This window comes from Hylobates moloch, unplaced genomic scaffold, assembly GCF_009828535.3.
Source record: "Hylobates moloch isolate HMO894 unplaced genomic scaffold, HMol_V3 SCAFFOLD_36, whole genome shotgun sequence".
In the NCBI taxonomy this organism is placed as follows: domain Eukaryota; kingdom Metazoa; phylum Chordata; class Mammalia; order Primates; family Hylobatidae; genus Hylobates; species Hylobates moloch.
In genome coordinates this window covers 1,120,059-1,141,654 of record NW_026652311.1, presented here as the reverse complement: position 1 = coordinate 1,141,654, position 21,596 = coordinate 1,120,059, and the positions used below count along the sequence as shown (strand labels likewise).

The window sequence follows — 21,596 nt, the reverse complement described above, 5'->3', positions numbered from 1 at the left end:
GGGATACAATGATCACCAAAAGAAAACAACCTCTGCCCTTGCAGAACTTACAAATTCCTCAGTCATGGCTGACAATTCTTGTAACAGAGCTGTTGATAACATAGGCAATAATAATTATTAATTGATTAATTGTATAGAAGGTTTAGGTGCTACTATTAAGAAAAATCTTACTGCTGAAACATCTTCTAGAGCAGAATTTCTCTGAATGTGGCACCTGAAATACTACTTTTATAGGACATTGGTAGATGTTAATTGGAAGAGAGGTAAAATGAGTCAATTTATATACTTTACGACTTCTTCGAGCCTTTTTAAGTTTCTACACATTTTGATTCTGCAGGAAGGCTGTATTGTTTTCACATTTTCTATGCTTCTCTGAGCGTGAAACCTGAAATGAGTCACATCTTACTGGGCTTAATGGATCCATGGAACACACTTTGAGAAACGTTATCCTAGAGTTACTAGTTGTTAAAGGAAAATTCCAAGAACTCGAATTTTCCTCTAAGTGGCTCAATAATACAATTAATGAGTTGAACAATGCATTTAGTAAAACTTCCAATGAAAGTTTCATATACAACATGTCCTTTTTATAGGCCTCTATCTATAGAGCTGTATTATGCAAATGAAAATTTTATTAAGTTCACAGATAAAACTTGTTGCATTAACTGGCTCATAGGGTTTATATGAAAAACAAATCTAATCAACAAAACAATAGTACTAGAAGATGGAGTTTTAGAAAGTCAATAAACAACTCATTTTCCCTTCTTGATTTAGAAACTTATTTTCAGAAATAAGAGAGTTAGGCAGAGGGAGATCAAAATCTCAACTTTATTTCTGGTCAAAGCTGGATTTGAGGGTGTAACTCTGACTGTGGCAACTTACTGTTGAACTTTGGAATGAGAGAAACTTACCAGTCTCACCTACAGGGCGAGCCAGTGTGAATCCTGTGCAGGGAGCTGGATCCCACACAGAGACGGAGGGAGGGTGATCCTGAGCTGTAGATGCCCAGTTCCTTTGCCTAATCCTCCAATCAGTGTAACTCTTTCCACCTTTGTAGAGAGGAGAAAAGGATGGAAATCAGAGGCTGGGAGTCTTTAGGAAAATGCTTTCTTATGGAAGCCTGAGAAAATGAGAAGAAGGGGGCACCCAACACTGGATACTTCAGGAAGCAAAAATTGGGCTTTTTTTAAAAAATCATTTTAAGAATCACAAATACTTTTTAGTCAGTTTGATTTTTATATGATTTTATATATTGTAATATATTAATTAGTGTTTTCCAAATAATAATTACTTTTGGAACTTTTTATAAAAATGCACATTCCAGAACCACAACAGATCTATCATGTCAGAATATCTGAGAAGCAGCCTGGGACTTTTATTTTTATTTTTTTGAGAATGAGTCTCACTCTGTTGCCCAGGCTAGAGTGCAGTGGCGTGATCTCAGCTCACTGCAACCTCCGCCTCCTGGGTTCAAGTGATTCTTCAGCCTCCTGAGAAGCTGGGATTACAGGTGCCCACTACACGCCTGGCTAATTTTTGTATTTTCAGTGGAGATAGGGTTTCACCATCTTGGCCAGGCTGGTCTTGAACTCCTGACCTCATGATCCACCCGCCTTGGCCTCCCAAAGTGCTGGGATTACAGGGACTTTTAATTTTTAAAAATTCCCCAGATAATATTCATCATTGTTAAAGTGTAGAAAATACTAAACTGTAGAAATTGAACAAAAATATCTGCTTTATTTAGGAAACTTAAGTGGATCAGAACATTTAGGTGATCAATTTTTTTTCTCAATTTTTATTTGGATATTTTAGCATTGCATAGATATGCCGTGAGAAGCTGGTGAGGCAATATTTTCCTGATGAGATGCCAGAAAAATCACCATTGTTTTAATAGAATTTGTTCAGTGGCACTGGTTATGTGGAAAATTGTTTTCTCCTCAGATTTATGGTTCTTTCTCAAAAATATGACAGAATACTGTGCTCTTAAAGGAAAGCTGCTTTTGTTTGATCTATTTGGCCTTAAGGGAGGGAATACATTTAATAAGCACTAATTAGATTAGTTTCAAGTTATTCTTCACTTAGGCTATAATAATTATTTAGTTGGTGTGAAAGGGGATTAGATAATTTATTAACTGGCAGAAATGACAATTATGGCTGAAAATCATAAATTATGGCATATGACTAGAAAGAGAAAAATGTTGCAAAGAATGATCATGGACATTGCTCATTTAAACATTCTTTAAAAGAATATGTGTACTATCAATTACCAGTTAGGTGTGCATATTAGTAACAATATAGCTAATTTTCTATTTTTACTTTATTCAGAGCTGAAAAACATCTAAAAATAGTGAGTTAAAGAAAGTTTTTCTTTAACCGATAACTTGAAAATATACCCCAATCGTTTCAGAGATAGTAAGATGTTTTTATGTTTATACAACTTTTTAATTTTGTTACATAAACTGTTGTTAGAAGTTGAAGATGGTTGCCTTAATTTTTATTTTGCAGTCTTTATGGATTGAATTAAAAAATAATTTTTGGACATGCTAAATATTCTGAGAGGTGTTTAGAAGTAGATTCTATATCCTTAGAGAGCCTCTAGTTCCCACAACAGCTTCTCCAGGGAAAAGCCCTACTTCACTATATTCACCACAAATTAATGGCAGTTATTCATTTTTTAAAGCAGTACCAGAAGCTGATCTTAGCTTAAAGGGAGACTTTGTCTCACACATGAGCAGCAAATTGATTTTCTCTTCATGGCACTGTATCGATAGGGTTAAGTATTTTGATAGAAGACCATGCTATTTAATATAAGTAGATTTTCAAGAAAATCACTATGCTAAATACTTCACTAGAAGGACTTTATCTATATACAGCAGCAACTGTGACCTGCTTTAGAGATGACATCATTGGGTGTCATGTGGCTCTTTATACGTTTCAGCCTCAGAAAGAGATAATCTGTGAAAGCCACAGAGCCTGATTTCTGCTGTGATAATCTTCAGCAGACCGAGGCTGAGGCGAGAATGAGGCAGACCTGTTTACATGGTGTGTGCAGTGCCTTGTGGAATTCTTAACTCTATTTTATTGTATTATTTTTCATCGAAAAGTAGATCAGATGATAGCATGAAGTGAATCGGCTGCTTTGGACTAATGGGATCTTCTTTTCTGCATTAAGATCAAGAACTTTTCTGGAATCCTCTGTTCTCCGAGTAGCCTTGTCTTCTCTGTGTGTTTTATCAATTTGAAGAACACTGGCAAAAATCAGCAAACTTCATCTCCCAAAAAGCTCTCACTCTTTTTTGCCAATACTTGAAGATTTCTGCTCCAAAATCTACTTTGAGCTGCTTGAGCATGGTGGTTGATAACCGAAGGGCAAAAGCATCACTTATTTAGTGTGTGTTATAGAAATTTTTTAGATAACCTTACTAGCTAACCCAGGTGACCCTTTACGGATTTCTTTCAAAGCCAATTTGAATAAACAACTCTTCCCTCTCAAATGGGCAAGAGTAACTCTTCAGCACCATGGAGAGGTCCGGGCAGCGTGTTACAACGTGGGACTGTGACCAGGGCAAGCACTCTGACAGTGTAAGTGTTACAAATGTCTGCCATCTATTTTAGGTGTATCATATTTTTACATATGAAGAGAGAAAACTTCAAAGTCGAACTAAGTCAGGTTAAATTTAAGCTGATGGCCTTCATTACATCTTTAAATTCAGAATTAAGCATTTAAAGTATATCGGAGTGTTCATTTGAAAAAAATACTTTCTTATTGCATAGTTAGTATGTGGATATTTGGTGCTTTGAATTTGGAGAATCTAAGTTTGAGTGTTCTTTTTTTTAGTACACCAAAACTAATTGCATTGCAGTGGACAAAACAATGGCTTCGGAAATAGCATTTTAATATACACATGTAAATAGTTCCAAATGTACAATCTGTTGCCCTTTGTATGCACAAGACTCTCTTTGGAAAGTAGTTCCTGATTTGTACAGTTTGGGAAGATCAGTGTTAAACTTTTTCACTTCAGATTATACTTTCAGTTACCAAAAGAACAAATGTCTAGGTATTCTAATGTCAATACATGGGAGATATTTGATGACTTACAAAATCTCAAATTTATTGGTATAAAATGTATAGAGTGGCAGCTTATTATAAGTAGAAATAACAGATAATTTTATAAAATTATATATGGGTTATTGAAATAGTACTTTTAGCATTATTGAAAATAATTAGTTTCAAAATGTTCAATTTAAATGTTCAAACCAGAAATAAAAAATATGGTTTCTTCAAAAACATCTTTTAACTCCATCTTTAAGACTATTAAATGTGTAGTTCTATGATATTATGATATGACACAGCTAACGAAGAAATACTACTTTTAATTATTATCCAGAATGACCCCAACAGATATTTCGATTAGCTATTCAAATTTTTTTTCTAAGAGAACATATTGTCATTAAAAAGTAACTTTAACAAATCATGATTCTTTTCTCAGGCCAATTAAACGTAGTTTGGAACATTTATGCAGAATCATTTACAGCCTAATAATATATATTTTTATATTATTGTATTATAAAATTTATTTCCTTTAGTAGTCTTCTTCATATTTAAAAACCAGTAGTAAATGTGATTTACTCAGCTTGATCTCCAATTCAGATATAATAGATTCTTTCTGTTGTGGATAATTTCCGAGTGAATTACTGTTGCTTCTTAACTCTTCAGTAATTTGGCATTTGATTTTGGGTTAAATGGTACTTACATTTTGACAGTGTATGAAGTGCATCATTTTAGAGGATGTAACAATTTTATATAAAGGAGACCTTAGTATACATTTTTGTCATCTTTGCTCAATAGATCCACTGATAATTTCCATAATTGATGTCAGTATTTAAAAGGCCTCAGTTTTTGAAAAGAATGAAAGGTAGATTTATGATTTCAGTTTTTTTAAGTTTCATTTCCCAAAATTTTATTATTCTGCTTTGGTTTAATAGGTAAGTAGGACTTTTCACACACCATTGCATGTACCTCCGTGATTTTAAACTTAAATTGTTCCCTTATGGTAAACTGTATCCATTTGCAGCCCCTGATGAACTTTGAACAAATCATTCTGGTTTATTAAATTATACATTCTAATCCAGAAGAGTCCAAGACTCATGTCATAAAATGCATCTGCTTGCTCTGAAATGGTGTCAGGAGGAGATGTACCTGATTCAGAAATTTATTTGATCTTTGTCTCTGTCTATCTGAAGGATGTGATTCATTTATGATATTGTCAGAAGTGTAACTTTTATATTTGCTGCTTTTTTGCAAACATTTTAGTGATATATTTATAACTAAAGTTATCCAGCACACACATTTTTCTGTAGTTGAGATATTGTTGCCTATGTATTTATTTAACCAGAAATTGTTGCTGTATGACAAACTACAAACACATATTTGCTTCTGTTTTGATAGCCTTTCAATCATTATTGAAACAGTCACCTGAACAGTAGAAAAATGTTCAAAGCTAAACTATTAGATATTCACATTTCTTTTTCTTTCTTTCTCTTTTTTTAAAAAATAACATTCTGGTGGTAGCAGATGTATGTGAACAATCTTAAATTTAGTTGAGTGACATTTTGCTTTTCTTGCCAATGTAAAAATATGCTCCCAGATCTCTTTACTGTGGTCCACCCACCCTTGCAAGGGATTTATAACCTTTGGCTACAAAGAATGTAGGGGCATATTTATTTATGAAAGCCACCCTAGTTAGGATGCTTTGCAGGGTGGCTGAATATAGAGGCAGCTAATTGGCGGGTGTGGTTTTTACTGCTGATTTTAACCCTTTTTGGTGCTAAGAAAGATTAGTTGATCTTGGAAATAGTTCTTACATCCAAGGTATTCAGACTCATCTCTGTTGCATCAGTCTCCATTACATATTCCTGTGGAAGCAACTCCTCTAGCTACAGTCCTAACAGGAGCAGTTCCAGTAGGGAGGAGCCTGAAACTGGAATGTGTTGCAAGAAGGTCCTAAATGGTAGCTTCTTAGAGGGACATAGGGATCCTTGGGGTTATTTCAGTGAGCAGAATGCTGATTGATTCCAAATGGGTTCTAGGCTTGTTTAGTATGTCTTTAACTATAAGGGGCACAGTGGACATTAGAGGCTCAAGAGAGGTACCCTAGCATCCCAGAGAATCACTATAGATTGATGATTCATCATAAAACTTTCTATCAAGTGATTTTTGTCCTCAGTTACTACATTTTACTGTTAGTTATTCCTTTCTCTGTCCCAATTTTATTTGCAAGGTACATTCCTACTTTGTATTACATGATGGACCTAACTAGATATGACCTGAATGATTTGAGATTTACATTAAATATTACTAGAAATGATGGAGTAATCTTACCTTTTCCAGAGAACAGAAGAGAGCTTAGGGACTTTTCATGCAAGATATACACATTGCTGAAAGTCCAAGAATATTATCCAAATAGAAACGTCTGGATATGATGCTTTTCTCACTTTGACTAATTTTTCAAATTCCAGTCCCTCTAAATGGATTTTACTCTCCCCCATAAGTAAACTTAAGTTGGAGCGTGTAAAGAACAATTACACATCCAGGCAGCCAGTCCTAGGGATGAAGTCAGCCCACTTCCATCTTGCCTAATTTGTCCTGTAATTCTGACTCTCATCTTGGATTTTTCACACCATCTCATCTACACTTTTGGAGTTGACACACTACACCATACAGTGCCTGGCTCCATTAATAAGACCCATCTTGATGCAATACACATTTTGAATCCAACATTCTGGATTGACCTCAGTAGCATGCTTCTCAAGAATGCTGTTTTAGTGCTTGATCTCTGACTCCTGTGCACCACAATGGCAGGGGAAAAAACCCACTTCTCCACCTTGGGTTTCATTTTGTGTGCTTTGAAACTGATGGAACTGTACTGTGTAGAATACAATGTTGGTATAGAAAGCATGTACATTGACTACCCATGATATAGTAATTATCTATTTTTACAAGCAGTCAAAGACAGACTCAGCCTTGATGTGACAGTAGATATAAAAGAATATAAATCTTCAGTGCCTTAGAGCAATTCATACAAATTTGCTTACGTTTAATTTTTGTTAAGATTCCTAGAAATATAAATACAAGCATTGTATCTGGACTTTAATATGGCTTGGAAGAATTTTTTCTGATGTCTTGGTGGAGAAGATAAAGACCTGTGAATGGAATAATAATTTGGAGCTAGAAGCCAATTTACTGACCTCTGGGCAAGGGAATTTCTATCAGAATATGTGACTAGTAAGGGACCTCAACACTGAGCAATCAGTGGAAGATTTATGGAGAAATTTTAAAAAAATATTTACAGGCTGGCGCAGTGGCTCACAACTGTAATCCCAGCACTTTGGGAGGCTGAGGTGGGTGGATCACCTGAGGTCAGGAGTTTGAGACCAGCCTGGCCAAAGTGATGAAACCCTGTCTACTAAAAGTACAAAAATTAGTGGGGCGTGGTGGCAGGTGCCTGTAATCCCAGCTACAGACTGAAGCAGGCGAATCACTTGAACCCACTAGGTGGAGGTTGCAATGAGTCGAGATCATGCCATTGCACTCCAGCCTGGATGACAAGAGCAAAACTCCATCTCAAAAGAAAAAAAAAGGATGGAGCTATTTTTCAATGGTATAGGAATAAAGCATTGAACTTCTCATCACCAGAAATATGAGTCACACTGGATGACACACATAAAAGATGCTATAGAAGGGGACTCCCTAATGGTGTGTGTGCATGTGTAGCAGAAGGGCTATGTGATCTCTAAGGTCTTTTCCAACTTATACACGGATAAGGGTCATCTGTGCAGTGTCATCTCATTAAAAAAAGAAAACAATAATTTCTTCATCCAACAAATATGTATTGGGTACATACTCTTGTGATTACAAGAACAGAGATGATTAATCCTCCCTGAGCTCCTTGAGAAGCCACCCACTTGAAAAAGGAGTAAGGGGAATACTGGGAAATAAAACCCCCGGTGGGTTTTATTTTAAACCTCAGGAGTTGGGAAAAACCCAGGAGGGAGAGTAAGATGCATCACTTGGATCTATTTGAGAAGGGAAAACTAGGTTAAAGGAGAAAAAAGCAGAACTGGAGTTATAATTTATCTTTTCATTATCTCTAGCATAGGGATACTACAATGCATAAAAAAATGAAAAATTTAGAGTTCGTTGATCACTAATCAATTCTATGATTCTATTTAGGACTGTCAAATCTCTAATGAGCTTTTTTGCTCTTTTGCCTGTATCGTTTCAATCTGTGTAGCTATAGCTGCATCATATACTTTTAAAGATTCTGTTCCAATTGTTATCTGTTCTATTATAAATTGGGAGAAATCCTGAAGCTGTAGACTATCAATTCAAGGGGTCAACATCAAGTCAGCATAGCTACTGGCCCTGCTCTGAATTTGAATCTTTGCTTGATTAATTTATCATACATGGTGAATCTAGGCTATGCTGTAACAAAGGGATCCCCAAAAGTATAATAGCTCACAAACAGCAGTTTATTTCCTGTTTAGGCATCAGTACTGAAAGGGGAAGCAATACAGTGGGGTGACCCTTTTTCATATAGTCATTCAGAGAACCCAGGATGGTGGGAGCTATGCCATCTTCAACACGTGGCTTTCAAGACCACCTTACAGTTGTCTCCCTTCTAGCAAAATAGAAAGGAAAAAGGGCACATGTGGGAGGTTCTAGTGGGCCGATTCTGAAAGAGGCACACATCACTCAACTCACATTCTTTTGACTGAACCCAGTCACATGCTGGTATGATTTGGCTGTGTCCCCACCCAAATCTCACCTTGAATCGTAGCTCCCATAATCCCCATGTGTCATGAGAGGGACCCAATGGAGGGTAATTGAATCATGGGAGTGGGTTTTTCTTGTGCTGTTCTCATGATAGTGAGCAAGTTTCATGAGATCTGATGGTTTTATTAAGGGCAGTTCCCCTGCACACACGATCTTGCCTGCTGCCGTGTAAGATGTGCCTTTGCTCCTCCTTCACCTTCTGCCGTGATTGTGAGGCCTCCCCACCCATGTGAAACTGTGAGTTCATTAAACCTCTTTTTCTTTATAAATTGCCCAGTCTCAGATATTTCTTCATAGCAGTATGAAAATGGACTAATACACCTGCCATATCTAACTGCAAGGGAGACTGAGAAATATCTTACAGGTTACATAGAAATAAGAAAATAAAATAGAGCACTTAGTACTTTCTGCCATATCTGGACTTCTGTTCTACTGTGGGAAGACGACTTCCTCCAAACCCATAGTTCCTGTTGCTGTAAACCTGGTATAGCCTGCTAGATCTGCTTGATGTTAATTTTACTGCAGCCTTGACCATTGCTAATTTCAGTCTTCCAGGTTGCAAACTACAGAACTTGACCCTAGGTAATTTAAGCTGAAAAATAATTTATTAGAAACACAACAGATAACTCACTAAATTGACAGGAAGGCTAAAGAATCAGGCTCAGAAAAATAGGAACTAAGGGAAGTTGGTTGGCCAGAAACCCATGGAAATGCACACACAAGAGGCAACATTATTGGAATGCTGTTGGCCTCACAGTACATTGGATGCAATGGTTACACAGTTCAAAAATACCCCTCACTTTTCTGAGACATTTCTTCCAGATCCAGAGTCCTGAACTGGGCCATGCCATTGACTGGTTTAGACCATGCATTCAGGCCTGATTGCTAGAATTCAGGGAAGGGAATTTCTTCTATAATGGGGGGTACAGTCCTGGTGCTTACTGTAATATGCATAGCAGTGTATGCTGTAATTATAAGAGGGTCTCAGATAAACTAAAAAAGAAAAGCCAAATTCCAGTGTCCCTGATGTTGTAAGATGCCCCTGATGTCACGTTAGATCTACTGATGACCATGGTGATTCTCGTTGACTCCAGTTGGCCACATGCCTAGACTATGCTTTATTGCTATGCCTAGACTATGCCTTTTTGCCCCTCCTGAAATGTGTGTTTTCACCACTTTCACTGGTTTATTATACTAGCCTGCCTAGTAATCTCTATGAATCTTTCTCAGGCCCTTTTTGATGCTAGCTGAGCTTTTCAGGTCCTTTCCTAGAACACTTGGCCTTGTTTGGATAATTTAATTTAGACCTGGGACCTATGTGATAAGTTGCAGGGCCATCACTCAGACATTTGACTCATCTCCTGGGGGGTTTTCTCATCTGTAAAATGAATAAATCGGCTCAATTCCCGTTAGTCTCAAAGGGACACCAAAGCTTAACAAGATCGTGCTTCGAGATATTTGGAACACAGGGTGGCATTATCACATTATTATTTTCACAAGCTGTTAACCTGAAGGGGGAAAATAAAGAGTGGAAATTTAATGCCAGAGAGGTTTTGGCACTTTGTCAATTCAACATTAGCTTTGAGGGCTTTTGGAATTTTGCCTGAAATTTTCAACACCAAGTGGCTAAAAGCTGTGTTTTTCTGGGCTTGTGATATTCCTGTCCCCAGGGATGGCATTAAGCACTTGCGAAGGATGAACTGTGCCAGGCCTATCTTCCAGTGTCCCACAAACAGACAAAAAAGCAATGCACACTCTAAATTGCTGTGCGAACCCACATTTTCTACTTGGAACAGCACCTCTGACTTGTGCCAGTTGAAAAGGGATGATGGGAAGAGAGTAATCCACGATTGCATGTGTTAAATACATTCACTATGTGACATGTGGGGCAATCATGGCTGGGAGGCTTCTGTTTGGGTGCTCGGATGGACCCTACTGAAGATCACAGGACCTTTATAGGTCTTTCACAATCTCCCACATCAGTCTTTTTTGAAAGAGAGCTATTGCTTATGCAAAAGTCACCTTTGCCAACTAAACCAAAGACTGGGCTAATTAGAAGCTAGGAAAGAGAAATACATCCTCTTGGAACTTCATTTTGGGATTTTGGACGGAAGAGAAAGGCGGGAAGACCTGCTAGAAACTGGGGAAACATTTATTCATTCCCTGTAATTTATGTTTAAGCTATGTGATCATAATTACACCAAAAGATTCTAAGTGGTTTACTTTATTTGGACAAGAACTATTTTCAAATACATAGGATTCCACTTAATGCGCCTAAAACACATATGCACATATATTTTAAAACTAACATGCTTCATATATTAAAAGATGATAAATTTTCAGTGTCAAGAGCTAAAAAGTATAGTTTTGAATGAATATGCTTACACTTCTTAATGTATATATACATTTTGTATTTTCATGAAGACCTACAAATCTGTGCTTTGTCAGTGGAAGAAGGGGGGCTATTTACATTTTAGAGCAAAGTACAGTGATCACTAATTTATCAAAAACTGATAGGAAATGAAGCTTCTGTATAAATGAAATCTATCAATAATGGACAGTTACTTTTTTTTCAGTCAACACGTTTTGAATGACATTGTTTCTAAACTACATTGTAGTATTCTGTCTCATTTTATAGCAATGACTATTCATTTATCATTGTAATATATATCTGTATTCATTTTAGAAAATATGAAATGTTAAAAAATATATCTCACCATTAATCCAACAAAGACCCCTATTGTTAACATTTCTGTGAATTTCCTTCGAGTTTCTGAAATGTGTATACACTAGGTATTAATATGAATATATATAAATATAGCTCTTAAACATATTTTCAACATTTTTAACTGTGCTTTTAAAAACATAATATTTTAATTTCTGTCATTAAAATTTCTTAAAGTTTTATGGTACAATGTGAATGAGTAATATGAAATCACATAGACATATAATTTATTGAACTATGCCACTATAGTTATCAATGTCAACATTGAGTGTTCATATATTTTCATATTTTTGTTTCCTTACAAGAGATTACTGTGAGTATAATAACAATTTATATAACATTTTTAAGGATATTGATATATATTGTTACATCCCTAGAACTGTTGTGCTAGTTCTGTTAATTTAATAGTTTGAAAGTGGCCTGTGTTTAAAACCTGAATTTCTTTTTTAATTGTTGAGGCTTAACATTTTCACATTTTGTGGCAAAGTTGATTTATTCTGTGAATTGTCTATTGTTTCACTGAGATTTTATGTGTTAAATATTATGTATATATTATTAAGCTTTTGCATTCGTATATGTGAGATATATTTTCCTAGATTGCATATTTCCATCTCTAGAATTTTAAAATTTTTTGGAAATAAAACCTACTTAGTATCCCATTCACCTATATATTTTTGTGTTTTTTGAAAACTTGTTTCAACTTTATCATTTGTCTTAAGTTCATTGAAATTTCGGTGTATGGCATAATGAGAAATAATAGTTTTATTTTATTCCAAGTAGTTAACCCTTTACCTGAGCACCATCTACTGAGTCGTTTGTTCTCTACTAGTTTGTAGCACAGAACAAAGGACTCAGTAGATGGTGCTCAGGAATCTTTACCATATGTTAAAAATAAATCCATTAGAATCTCTTTCTGAACTATCTTCCTGAGTAGACGTGGTTTCACATGTCTATTCTAGTACCTATATTTTACTGTCTTAAATATTACATTTATATGATGAATTTTAATATCTAGTAGGGAATTCTCCACTTCATCTATTTTCGTGTTCTTGGATGGTGAAACTCATTCCAGATAAACTTTACAATTGTATAGTTAAGAAATTATTTAGAGACTTTAATAGCAATTGCATCAAATCTGTAAACTAATATAAGAACTGATACCTTTGCAAATTTGTTCTTACCATCTAGGAACACTGTGTAGATAAATAAATATTGATATAAATATGCATAAGAACATGAATAGATATAGATATCAGGTGAATAGATATAGATATCAGGAAAGATTTGAAATTTCATATGTTATATATATATATATATTTTTTTTTTTTGAGACGGAGTCTCACTCTGTCGCTCAGCCTGGAGTGCAGTGGTATGATCTCAGCTCACTGCAACCTCCGCTTCCTGGGTTCAAGTGATTCTCCTGCCTCAGCTTCCCGAGTAGCTGGGATTACAGGCCCATGCCACCATGCCCGGCTAATTTTTGTATTTTCAGTAGAGACGAGGGTTCACCATGTTGTCCAGGCTGGTCTCGAACTCCTGACCTCAGGTGATCCACCGCCCGCCTCGGCCTCCCAAAGTGCTGGGATTACAGGCGTGAACCATCATGCCCGGCATATTTTTTACTTTACTTACTATGATTATTCCTATGTAAATGGATTATGGATTATTTCCTTCTTTTTTTTTTTTTGAGACAGAATTTCGCTCTTGTTGCTCAGGCTGGAGTGCAATGGCGCGATGTCGGCACGAGCCACTGCGCCTGGCTATTCCCTTCCTTTTTTTCCACCTCTAATTGGTTATTACTAGAATATAGGAAGCAATGGCTTTTTGTCTTATTGATTTGTATCTTTTCAACTTATTAAAATCTCTTAATAGTACTTCAGAATTTTTTTAGTGGATTCTTTTGAGGTTGTTAACCATGTAATTTTCTCAACTGCAAATAATACTAAATTGCCTCTTCCTTTCCAAAAGTCTTATTGTATTGATTAGAAAATTCAACCTAAGCAACATAGGTTGTCTTATTATCCATAGTTGATGGCGATGAGTTATGGTCTGTTCTTGCATTGTGGTATTGCTGTTTGCTTTTAACGGGCAGTTCTTTATATGTTGCTTTTTGTTTCTATTTTATGGTATGTTGTTTAAGTTTTTACATCTCTGCTTAAAAATGAAATTCACCTGTAGTTTGTATTTCTCTCAAGTTTGAATCAGGGCTATGCAAGCTTCATAAAATGAAAAGCTTCCTAGATTTTCCTTTGGTCTCTAATTTCATATAGCATGGTAATTACATGTTCCTTGAAAGTTTGAAAACAATTCTTAATAAAGCCATTCAGCCACAATGTCTTTTCTTATAAATATTTTAAAATAACATTTTCATTTCTTCCATGGTTATTAGATATTCAGGTTTTCTACAATATCATAAGTAAATTCTGGTACTTACTTTCCAAGATATATCAGTGAATATCTTGAGATTAACTATCATATTATTTTGTTTAAAATTTCTCTCTGCATACTCCTTTATTACTTTTAATATTTATAATTTTGTTAATTGAAGTTTTATAACAATCAGCTATTGTGTTAATCAATTCTGTATTTTCTAATTAATACACTTTGATATTTTAAAGTAATATTTAGTTTGCCTGTTAACTTTAGATTTTTTTTTTTTTTTTTTTTTGAGATGGAGTCTCTGTTACTTAGAATGGAGTGCAGTGGCATAATCTCAGCTCAGTGCAACCTCTGCTTCCTGGGTTAAAGTGATAAGTGATTCTCCTGCCTCAGCCTTCTGAGTAGCTGGGATTACAGGTGTATGCCACCACACTCAGCTAATTTTTGTATTTTTTTTTTCTTTAGTAGAGATAGGGTTTCATCATGTTGGCCAGGCTAGTCTCGAACTCGTGACCTCAGATGATCTGCTTGCCTTGGCCTCCCAAAGTGTCAGGATTACAGGCTTGAGCCATCATGCCTGGCCAACTTTAGGTGTATTTTTGTTGTTCTATTTATTTTTTCTTCAGTTTAATGCATAGTTAATTTATTTGTTTTGATGAATTAATATTTTAACAACAAAGTTAAGGTTTTGAATTTGTTCTAATTTAGTTGTGTTCTCGATCTAATAAGCAGTATCCTCATTTTCTTTATATTCTTTACATTGTAAAGATTTTGTAATTACATATTTTTTCCTATGACTCAACTATTATAGAAGCACTTAAAATTTTTATTTAATGACAATTCTAAAAATGTTAAATATTAAGACAATAATTTCTTATTTTGTTAAATTGAAGCCATCAAAGATGGCCTTTACAATTTTTACTTTGGGGGATTTGTGTAGGGATTTTTTTTAGTTTCATATAGAAATATAATCCTACATTCCACTGATACTTGAAAAGAGTTTCTGATCTTTCTTTTTAAGGTACAAAGAGTTCTTAACGTTTATTAATTAATCAAATATTCACATTCTTGATCCCTACTTTATTTTTTGTTTCCGTGATAGATAACAGGGATTCCCTGATAGATAACAAATAGATAGATATCTATTTGCTGATAGATAACAGATAACTGATAAGTTACAAACTTATTCTCAACATTTCTGAGTTATTTCATTTTAACTGATCATTTCATAAGCAGTATGCAGCTGAATTTTGTTTTAAACATAAACACAAGTTGTTTTCACTAATCAAGAACTCATTTTAATAACATAAGAACAAACTATTGTTAAGTTTGATCTTCTTTTGCCTTTTTTTGTTTTGTGTTTCTCATATTTCATTGCTTTTTTTGTTTCTCATATCAATTATATTTTATTTATTGTCTCAAATTGGAATATAAACATTCAATTTTTATTCTGTTGGTAGTTAATTCCAGATGTGTAATAATAACATATGTATCTGGTTTTAATAATAAAAACTAAAATTTCATGTTAATTTATCCTTCTGCAATATTTTAAGTGAATGTTCACTCATTCAATAAACATTTGTTGAGGACCTACTGCTTGCTGGGCATTGACCTAGGATTGGGAGTACAATAGAAACCAGGATAGATGCATTTCCTATTCTCTTTAATTTCTCCCCTATCTCATTATTCTCCTTTTCACTTCTCAGTTTGTTGTTTCTGTATCTCTTTTATTTATATTTAAAACTTGTCTTTCAAGAACTATTTTTTGACATATGCATTGTTTTGTGATCTTTTAACATTTAATTAGATTTAGTGTATATTTTATTCATTGTGTTTATTCATGTATTTTTTACTTTTAAGTTCAGGGGTAAATGTGCAGGTTTGTTGTGATATAGGTAAATTGCATGTCACGGGGGTTCGGTGTATAAACTATTTTGCCACTCAGGTAATAAGCATAGTACCTGATAAGTTAGTTTTTTGATGCTCATCCTCCATCCTCCCTCCAGCTTCAAGTAGGCCCTGGTGTCTGTTGTTCCTTTCTTTGTGTCCATGTGTTCTCATCATTTAGCTCCCACTTATAAGTGAGAACATGTGGTATTTGGTTTTCTGTTCCTGTGTTACTTCACTTAGGATAATGGCCTCTAGCTGCAACCATGTTGCTGCAAAAGACATGATTTCATTCTTTTTGTGGCTGTTTAGTATTCCATGGTGTATATGTACCACAGTTTCTTTATCCAGTCTACTATTGACAGGCATTTAGGTTGACTCTGTGTTTTTGCTGTTGTGAATAGCACTGTGATTAGCATACATGAGCATGTGTCTTTATGGCAGGATGATTTATATTCCTTTGGGTATATATCTAATGATAGGATTGTTGGGTAGAATGATAATTCTGCTTAGAGTTCTTTGAGAAATGGCCAAACTGCTTTCCATAATGGCTGAGCTAATGTACATTTCTACCAGCAGTGTGTAAGTGTTCCCTTTTCCCTGCAATCTTACCAGCACCTGTTATTTTTTGACTTTTTAATAATGATCATTCAGACTGGTATGATATGGTATCTTATTGTGGTTTTGATTTACATTGCTCTAATGATTAGTGATGCAGCATTTTTTCATATGCTTGTTGGCCACATGTATGTCTTCTTTTGAAAAGTGTCTGTTCATGTCCTTTGCCCACTTTTTAATGGGGTTGTTTTCTGCATGATGGTTTGTGTAAGTTCTTTATAGATTCTGGATATTAGACCTTTGTTGGATGCACACTTTGCAGATATTTTCTCCCATTCTGTAGGTTGTCTGTTTACTCTGGCGATAGTTTCTTTTGCTGTGCTGAAGCTCTTTAGTTTAGTTAGGTCTCATTTGACAATTTTTGTTTTTGTTGCAATTGCTCTTGGCATCTTCATCATGAAATTTTTGCCAGGTCTTATGTTCAGAATGATAGCTCCTAGGTTATCTTACCTTGTTTTAATAGTTTTAAGTTTTATACTTAAGTCTTTAATCCATTTTGAATTGATTCTTATATATAGTATAAGGATTTTAAACTATTGTTTATACTACACTTTTTCTATTCTTATATTTATTTTTATTTTATTTCACTTTTTGAGACAGACAAAAAAACATTACATACTTGAATATCAGATAATGTGTTTTTGGGACACTTGCGCATGAATTTTAGCTGGGCTGGGTATAAAATTGTTGACTCTTTATGATTCATTGAAGTATTCCATAATTATTGCTTTATTATCTTTCAGTAATTTGTGTTGAAGAAAATTTTAATGAAAATATAGTTTTTATTTTTATATTATTATTGGAGAATAAACTGCATTCTATTTTAAATTACTGTCTAGCACGCAATAATTAATTATAATAGCTAAAATTTATACTGCATTGCTATATACTAAGTGTTCTTCTAAGTATTTTACATATGCTAACTCCTTTAAGTCGTTTTATAATCATAGCAGTCCTATAAAATGGGAACTGTAATTCTCATTTTACAGGTGAAGAATCTAGGTCACAGAGATGCTAAGTAAATTTTTCTGACTACATGGAGACTAGCAAGTGAAGCTAAAAGGCAGCCAGCTCAGCATGCTGGATCTTAACTTCCATGCTCTGATGCCTGTACTATTTTTTTTTTTTTTTTTTTTTTGAGACAGACTCTCGCTCTGTCGCCCAGGCTGGAGTGCAGTGGCGCCATCTCGGCTCACTGCAAGCTCCGCCTCCCGGGTTCACGCCATTCTCCTGCTTCAGCCTCTCCGAGTAGCTGGGACTACAGGCGCCCGCCACCACGCCCGGCTAATTTTTTGTATTTTTTAGTAGAGACGGGGTTTCACCGTGGTCTCCATCTCCTGACCTCGTGATCTGCCCGCCTCGGCCTCCCAAAGTGCTGGGATTACAAGCGTGAGCCACAGCGCCCGGCCACCTGTACTATTAATAAACAAATATTTTTCAACTTAAAATAGGAAAGTAAATGAAAATATTAAATTGTTTTCTGTAGGGTTCAAAACATAGCTTCATGTATGATATCAATTTCTTGATTTTTTTTCTTGATTTCTTTCAAAACATAATATACTTGCTTGATAAAAGTAGGGAAAAGATGAGAAAGAGAAGAAAAGCATTGATGTGCTAGAGGTGACATATGGTGTCTGATTTGATCTTCTCAATACTACTTTGAGATATACTACACGAAATAAAATTGTAAAATCATGTCATACAAGTTCAAGTCCAGTGCTATTCCCTCTGCACTGTGAGTCTGAAGGACAGTCTATGTGCAGGCTATAAAGAAGAAATCAAAGACAACCACTCTGTCAGCTATACTCCTACACATGAATAAAGTTACTTTTAGCAATATAATTTTTAAAAAATAAATAACATATTTCTAATTTAAAACGATGCCTAACTAGTATCCCCTCATGCAACTGCTTCTAATTCTCCATTAGCATACCTACAAAGTCACAGTAAAAAATGAAAATGAATATTACCATCGAAATCACAGATGACTGACAACCTTTTGCTAGGATCTTAGAGGCATGGGCACTGACAACAGAATCAATGAAGGTGCCTGTAACCCCAGCACTTGGGGAGGCCAGGGTGGGCGGATCATCTGAGGATGGGAGTTCGACATCAGCCTGACCAACATGGGGAAACCACGTCTCTACTAAAAATACAATATTAGCTGGGCGTGGTGGCACATGTCTGTAATCCCAGCTACTCAGGAAGGCTGAGGCAGGAGAATTGCTTGAACTTTGGAGGCAGAGGTTGCAGTGAGCCGAGATTGCGCCAGCCCGGGCAACAAGAGTGAAACTCGGTCTCAAAGAAAGAAAGAATCAGTGAAGGTGGACAACATTGAGAACACATGCTTCAGCTCATGAACGAAGCAACCTCAAAATCTGAACTGGCAAGGTGAATGGGAATGGTCTGATTGTGGTGAGGGTAGTCAGGTTTTTGTTGCTCCGTCCCCATGCTCCACACACCACACCACCTTTCTTTAGTCACATTAATAACTTTCTTCCCCTCAGTCTTCCCTATGTAAGTCAATACTGAGCTGATCAAAAGAAATGTGCTGGAATTCATTCTTCTTTCTTTCCTTTCTTTACCACTATTCCATCTTTCCCATTTACATCTAATCAACCACCAAGTCTTGTTGAGTTTATCTTCAAGAATGTATCTTAAATATGTAACTTTTCCTCATCACCATTGTCAACACCCTGGCCTAAGCCACCATCGTCTCTCACCTTCATCACGACCATAGCCTCCTACACTGAGTTCCCTGCCTGCTCTGATCTAGTCTCCACAAAACACCCAGTGTGAACTTATTAAAACTTAAACTGCATTAATATTACCTGCTTATTTCAGTAGCATCAAATTTCCCTTTATGCCAAATTCCTTGCCATATCCTAACTCCAAAGTCCTGTGTGATCTGGTCATTGTCTCTTCATATTGCCTCAGCCACATCAGCCTATCAGTTCATTGAACACATAAAGCTCTTATTTATTTATTTATTTATTTATTGCCTTAGAGGTTTGCATATCACAGTCCTTGTGTTTGGAATGTTTTCCTTCTTCTTCACCTGGCAGCCTCTCCCTCATGATTTGAGTATTAAGTGGCAGCTCCTTATAGAAGTTCTTCACAATTACCATTATTCTCTCAAACTGCACCCTAGTGTTTTTCCTTTATCTTGTTTATCACGATTTATCACTCCTTAATTAAATAATTTTACTTGTTTATATTGTTTGTCTTTCCATTAAAACCATAGGAGGGCAAGGACCATACCTAGTTTCTGTGAATGCTCAGGGCCTGCCACAGGGTTGATACTACATAAACATTTCTTCAACAAATGAATCAGAGAATCCACCAGATGCTGCAGCCCTCAAGAAACAACAGGAGAGGAAATAAATGGTGGCATATTTCAACGTGGTGGCATATTTCAACATTCTTACAAGTGAAGGGTAAGATAGAGGGAAAATCTTGGGAACATTCACAAATAGCACTGTGGTCTTTTTTATACTCCACTAGAGCAGAATGCCAGAGGGCAGGGGTAAGAAAAGATTCTGCTGCACCCACTGAAGCTACACTAAGCAGTTGCCTCCTAACACCAAATATGGGGCATGAGGCTATGCTTGTCAAACAAACTTTTTACCTACAGACCTAAGAAGACGACATTGGTAATGGGGAACTAAGTAATTTAGAATAGCTTTTCCATTGAAGACAACTTAAAAAAGGTGGATAACACGTAATACAATATTATATAGCTATAAGAGGGAGTGAAGAATATCTTAATTTACTCATACAAAGTGATCTTTGGGATGTATTATTGAAAGAACAAAAGAAAGAGTCAGAAAGGTATATACAGTATTCTACTTTTCATGTAAGAATGGCAGAAAGGGGGTGGTAATAAGTGTCTGTACTTATATGTTTTTGTTTGCCAAAAAAGAAACAACAAAAGGAAAACCTAACTAACAAAACTAACAAAAATGTTTACCTATATGTGGACAGAGGAAGCATAGCAAAGTGGGCAGTGATGAAAATAAAACCTCCTTGAATATACCTGGTTTTAAAGTCTTAAACTTGGAACAAGGTAAATATATTCATAGAAGAAAACCAAATAAGAAAACAAAATAAGGGAATCTCTAAAAGCAGAAAATTAATGAAAACAAATGAATCTAATTGTTTGTGCCATAACCACACAAAGAAAAAAATTATTTCAGGTGACTTTGGGACATAATATTCTGACTACTGGTAAAAGATTTTAAAGAAAAACATTCTTTAAAAGAATATTATGTAAGGGAATACAGAACTACAAGGAAATCTTAAACTTTACTCGATAGTGATATTGGTATTACTATACTGTAATTATTTTACAGTGTTTTAATTTATAATTTACATAATGCGAGTAATTATCTTACTGTTATAAGGAAACAAGATTTTTAGATATGAGAAAAAAATTCAGTATAAAGCTAAAAAATAATGTAAAATTCTGCATTATTAAATATAAAATAGCGATATAAGCATAAAATTTTATTTTTATTTAAAAAATGTATATTCTTAGTTCTTTTCCATGAAAAAGCATAAAAGAAATAATAACTCAACAGAAATTAGTGCACCTAGTTCGTGGTCTCCAAATACTATTCCAGTCTGTAAAAACCAGAATTACTTAGAGGAGTGGCTGATTCCAGGTCTCAGGCAAAAAATATACAAAATACACAAGGAAGGTTCCAAAGACCAATAGAGTAGTGTGAAAGTAGACAGAGGCTTCTCTGGCTAAAGATGAGAATATTTGGGCATAAAAAAGATAATGAAAGCAATCATTGGAAACAGAATAAATATGTAAAAGCCTATGTGTTTATAACAAAACTATAAAAAGAGAGAAATTATTGGACACCACTGTAACAAGTAGAGCAACACTCTTTAAAAATATGATTAATATGAAAAAATTAATCACATATTAAGTTTCTCCAGCATGAACTATATTTTGGGCAACCAAATAAACCTAGGTAATAAGATCAATTTCTGCTTTACAAAGTTCCAGGCAATAAATATAGGAAAAGTGAAGTGATTAGAAAATCACAATTTTGCAACCCCAATGAAATAATAGATTATGATCTAAGACAATCATGAATGGATGAAGCCACAAGATGAAAGGTTGATGGGAAATTATACCAAGGA

General features: G+C 35.2%; 1 protein-coding gene across 1 annotated transcript in view; it reads left to right on the top strand.

The window, feature by feature from the left end:
- Positions 1-2,939: 2,939 nt before the first annotated feature.
- The window catches only part of LOC116463426 (schwannomin-interacting protein 1), a 597,626-nt gene continuing 578,969 nt past the window's right edge, over positions 2,940-21,596 (top strand). The window contains exon 1 of the mRNA XM_032146522.2: positions 2,940-3,579. Within this exon, the coding sequence (XP_032002413.1) occupies positions 3,517-3,579 (63 nt within the window). The 5' untranslated portion in view covers positions 2,940-3,516. The remainder of the gene's footprint in view (positions 3,580-21,596) is intronic.